Source organism: Egretta garzetta, unplaced genomic scaffold (assembly GCF_000687185.1).
Source record: "Egretta garzetta isolate BGI_Z169 unplaced genomic scaffold, ASM68718v1 scaffold179, whole genome shotgun sequence".
Lineage (NCBI taxonomy): Eukaryota > Metazoa > Chordata > Aves > Pelecaniformes > Ardeidae > Egretta > Egretta garzetta.
This window is the reverse complement of record NW_009270001.1, coordinates 791,735-795,828: the sequence shown is the minus strand read 5'-3', so window position 1 is coordinate 795,828 and position 4,094 is coordinate 791,735. Positions and strand designations below refer to the sequence as shown.

Here is a 4,094-nt window from a genome sequence, read left to right as displayed (position 1 = left end):
CAGACAAAACTGCTTTTTTTATTTTTTTTCCCCCCATAAAGGACAAAGTCTAGAAGGGCTAATTTATGTGACGCCTCCCAGCTCTGCCTCTCCACAGGCCGATGTTCAGAATATTGCTCGAATATTCCCCGGCCAGAACGCTCCCCAGAAGCCAGGCCAACCCTCCCGGTTTACGGTAAAGGGCGAGCTCCCGCAGCCGGGGGCATCCCACCCCCTCCCGAGGATTTCCCGAACCGGTAAAAGCTCCCCTCGAACAGGCGTTGAAAGCACAGAGCTCCGCACCGCGGCGCGGCCTGTTACGCGCCGCCGCCTGAAGCACCAGGGCGCCGGGCTTGCGGCCCACGGCTCTGGGGGGGTGCAAGGGAACGGGCCGAGGGCTGCCCCGGGGGCAGCGGGTACGGCGGGAGAGAAGCGCACGCAGGAAATCCTAACTTTTACATTTTTATTTATGTACATCTGTTGTAGCAGATTTACTCCCGAGCCATCAGCTTTTGCTTCTTCAGCTTCTTTTGGGATATCTGAAAAACAAAACACACAGATTGAGAAAAGTGGCTACAGCTGGCACCTCCCCGAAACATCTAAAGTTTAACAAAAAGAAAAAAAAAAAACAAGTTCTTTTCGAAAGAAGCACCGAGACCATTAAAAATTCCCTCCTCTGTCCTCAAAATGTTCCGCTAATCGCGCTCGCGTGGAACTCAGCATCCTTACAAGCGCTACGCCGCTCGCCTTAAATTTTTATTGTGAATTTTATTTACGCGCACGGAGGGGGAAGGCAGTAACTGCTCTGGCGGGGGGAGGACCTAAACCACCGGGCAGCGCTTGCCTACGCTCTCCACCTCGTGTTTACAGCAAATCCGCAGGTTGCTCAGAAAGAATTCATGGTTTTTTCATGGATATTCCAAAGGTGTCCTAAGATGGTCATCACAGCAACCCCGGCACGAGGCCAAGCGAGCGTCGCCACTCGGATTTCACGACAACGACATTAAAGAGGACTCGTAAGGGCGCGACGGTTGGTACCTTTTTCTTCTGAGCAACTTCTTCCTCCGGCTTGGGAACGATCTGCTCCTTCTCCGTGAGGATCATCTCGATGTGGCAGGGGGAGCTCATGTAGGGGTTGATCCTGCCGTGCGCTCGGTAGGTGCGCCTGCGCATTTTGGGAGCCTTGTTGACCTGGATGTGCTCGATGACCAGAGAATCCACGTCGAGACCCTGGAAGAAAAACTTGTGACTCGTTTTGCTCTACAAATAAATAATCTCCGCAGCAAAGAGATGAATAACCGCCCCTCCGCACACGTCCCTGCTGGGACATAAACAGCTCGGCGGCATCACGGACTGGAGTATTTTCTCAAGCACCAGATGAAGTCAGAAAAACACCAACCACCCCTCCACACGTCACAACAAACTGAAAAATTACGCCGATGGCTCAGAAAAAGAATTATTATTTCACAGATGTTCCAAAGGTGTCCTAAGATAGTCATCACCGCCATCGAAGCTACCAAACGGCACGCTGAGCATGTTCCAGAGCTACAAACTGACCAAGAGCCCACAGATTGGGTTTGGATTTGTTGATCTTAAGAGATCTAACCCACACAGCCAAGAACCATGCACAAAAGAGCTACCTGTGAAAAAGTATCACTCGCGTTCTAACTCAAAAACCACAGGCAGCCTAATTCACGGCATCACAGAATTGTTTAGGGTGGGAAAGTCTTTTAAGATCATCAAGCCCAACCGTTCCCCTAACCCTGCCATCCCACCCCCAAACCCTGGCCCTCAGCACCTCGGCTCCCCAGCTGTTAAATCCCCCCAGGGCTGGGGACTCGACCCCTTCCCTGGGCAGCCCCTCCCAGTGCCTGACAGCCCCAAGGGGAAGGAATTGTTCCCCATGCCCAACCTCACCCTGCCCTGGCACAACTTGAGGCCGCTGCCCCTCGTCCCATCGCCCCTTCCCTGGGAGCAGAGCCCAACCCCCCCGGCTCCCCCCTCCTCTCAGGCAGTTGTAGGCAGCCATGAGGGCTCCCCTCAGCCTCCTCTGCTCCAGGCTGAACCCCCCCAGCTCCCCCAGCCGCTCCCCAGCAGCCTGGGGCTCCAGACCCCTCCCCAGCTCCGCTGCCCTCCTCTGGACATGCTCCAGCATTCAAACAGATGGTAAACCAAACTCTGCTGTACAACCCACAAACCAGGGCTTACCCGGCCTTCTGCCTGCAGAGCTGCCGAGCCCAGGAGTGCTGACACACAGCACGACAGGGACGTTTTGTGTTTCGTAACATCTGCGCGACCTACCTTGAGCTCAGCGTTGCTCTCCGCGTTTTTGAGCATGTGCAGCAAGAACTCCGCGCTTTTCTTAGGCCAGCGACCCTGAGTCCAGCCCCACTGCTTGGCCTGGAAGGAGAAGAGTCACCTTTGTGTCCTGGTACAACACAACTTGCTCTTTACACACCATTAACTCGCTGTCACATCCCCTTTTATTAAGGTCACATAGCAAATGTCATTAAATTTGATGACTTGACACTGCAACTAGATGCAACGCTTGCTGTAGTGGAATTGAAGAGAACTCTTTTCTCCCTCTCAAGTTTATATTTAACGTCACCACAGACTATTCTCCACATCATCTTTCCTCTTGCCTTTTAAGCAGCCTCAGTCCTTCCCACTTTTTCGGCTCAGACCTCACCTGGGCGCATCTACCGACTCCCCCGTTGTAGCGACGGAAGGGAACGCATTGCTTCTTCAGGGTGACGTCCTTCAGGTACTTGGTGGCCTTGCGGATGTGCATGCCCTTGATGGCCTGGGCCGTCTCACGAGTGTTCTAGCAACACAAAGCACAGTAAAGGTCCTCTGAGCAGATCTTTCCAAGCAACAACAGGCGCAAAAACGTTCGTCTCCCTTTCGTGGATGATTTTTTTTTTTTTGCTACAAACTCAGTTTAAAACTAGCACTCACATGAAAAAAAATAAAGAATAATTAGCAATGTTTTTTCTTTTTTCCCCTGCTACCTACTTTCCTAACCCTTGGTATGACTTCCATTATAGAATTTGCAGCTCTGGCACGTTTTTGTTGGTTTTTACCTAAGTTCTTCCAACCAGCAAAATTAAAAATTACATATTTCTACTCTTCATAGCTCCTCTTTAGCCACTAACTCAAAAAAGTGGGAGACTGAAGGAGAAATTCCTCTTAAAATGTCAAATATGGCACCTCAGAGGATGCAATGAGAAAACAAGCTACAAAGGACGTAATTACCTCTGCAAGGAAATTGTGAAGGGGCGAGGGAAAAGAAGGGAACTGTGAAGGGGCGAGGGAAAAGAAGGGAACTGTGAAGGGGCGAGGCTCTGAATGAAAAAAAATGAAAAATTATCAGTGCTTAAGTGTTTGTCTCTGGCTTTCACGCTCAGCACGCTACAATCCTACCTGATCACAGTAAAAGAGCAAATCAAAACCTCTTTTCACCCACACTACGTCACACCAAGCAAAAAAGCACCTGCTCAGCTTCGGTTTCCCAGTCAACTTGAAGGAGTCCTGAATTCACTGTCGCACCTACACCTCTTCCAGAGACCTACACCCTCACGCCAAACCCTGCACGCCTCCCCTGCCGTACTTCTTGACCAGCAGCATGGTAAGAAGAACCCGATCTTCTTTGCAATCCATCGAAAAGGCAGGGTAAGACAAATACCACAAACCTCTCCCCTGATGCTAGCCCAATTCCTCCTGCTAAATTCACTGCCGCTGTTTTCCCACTGTGTTTTATTATCTGTGTTAGTCAGGAAGCTCTTTAGGACACACCATCTTATGTTTGAGGCCGTGGATGAAAACCACTACAAGCAGCTAAAGCCAACATAGGCCGTAACGTACATTATCGCCCTTAATAACTATATAACGATATAGGAAAGTAAAACACACTTTCTTCAAAAAAAAAAAAAACAAAAACAAAAAACACCACAACAAAAAACTCAAAAAAGCACCAAAAAACCCCCCATACAAATGAATTTGCGTTTCCTACTATGCACACACCACATACCTTGAAATGTACTCGCAGGTTGGATCCCCGGGACTTGCATGCTGCGGAGAAAAAAAGACAATTTTTGGAATTAGAATTAAAACCT

At 49.9% G+C, this 4,094-nt stretch overlaps 1 protein-coding gene and 2 non-coding genes across 3 annotated transcripts; all 3 read right to left on the bottom strand.

Moving 5' to 3' along the window:
* Positions 1–432: 432 nt before the first annotated feature.
* On the bottom strand, positions 433–4,070 carry RPL17 (ribosomal protein L17). The gene is made up of 5 exons (XM_009647685.2): positions 4,010–4,070; positions 2,669–2,803; positions 2,281–2,379; positions 1,018–1,209; positions 433–518 (listed from the first exon to the last, which is right to left on the bottom strand). Exons 2-5 carry the CDS (start codon positions 2,768–2,770, stop codon positions 471–473), a joined length of 441 nt encoding a protein of 146 aa, XP_009645980.1. The 5' UTR covers positions 2,771–2,803; positions 4,010–4,070; the 3' UTR covers positions 433–470.
* LOC118453246 lies at positions 861–930 on the bottom strand. The gene has a single exon (XR_004843169.1). It is a non-coding gene; the product is annotated as a small nucleolar RNA SNORD58 (small nucleolar RNA).
* On the bottom strand, positions 1,419–1,486 carry LOC118453247. The gene has a single exon (XR_004843170.1). It is a non-coding gene; the product is annotated as a small nucleolar RNA SNORD58 (small nucleolar RNA).
* Positions 4,071–4,094: the final 24 nt, after the last annotated feature.

Coding starts and splice junctions, on each gene's coding strand:
- RPL17 (XM_009647685.2), bottom strand. CDS start 2,770: ATGCACATCCGCAAGGCCACCAAGTACCTGAAGGACGTCACCCTGAAG. Junction 1,210..2,280: donor AGAGCAACGCTGAGCTCAAG/GTAGGTCGCGCA, acceptor TTTTTCTTCCAG/GGTCTCGACGTGGATTCTCT. Junction 519..1,017: donor AAGTTGCTCAGAAGAAAAAG/GTACCAACCGTC, acceptor TTTGTTTTTCAG/ATATCCCAAAAGAAGCTGAA.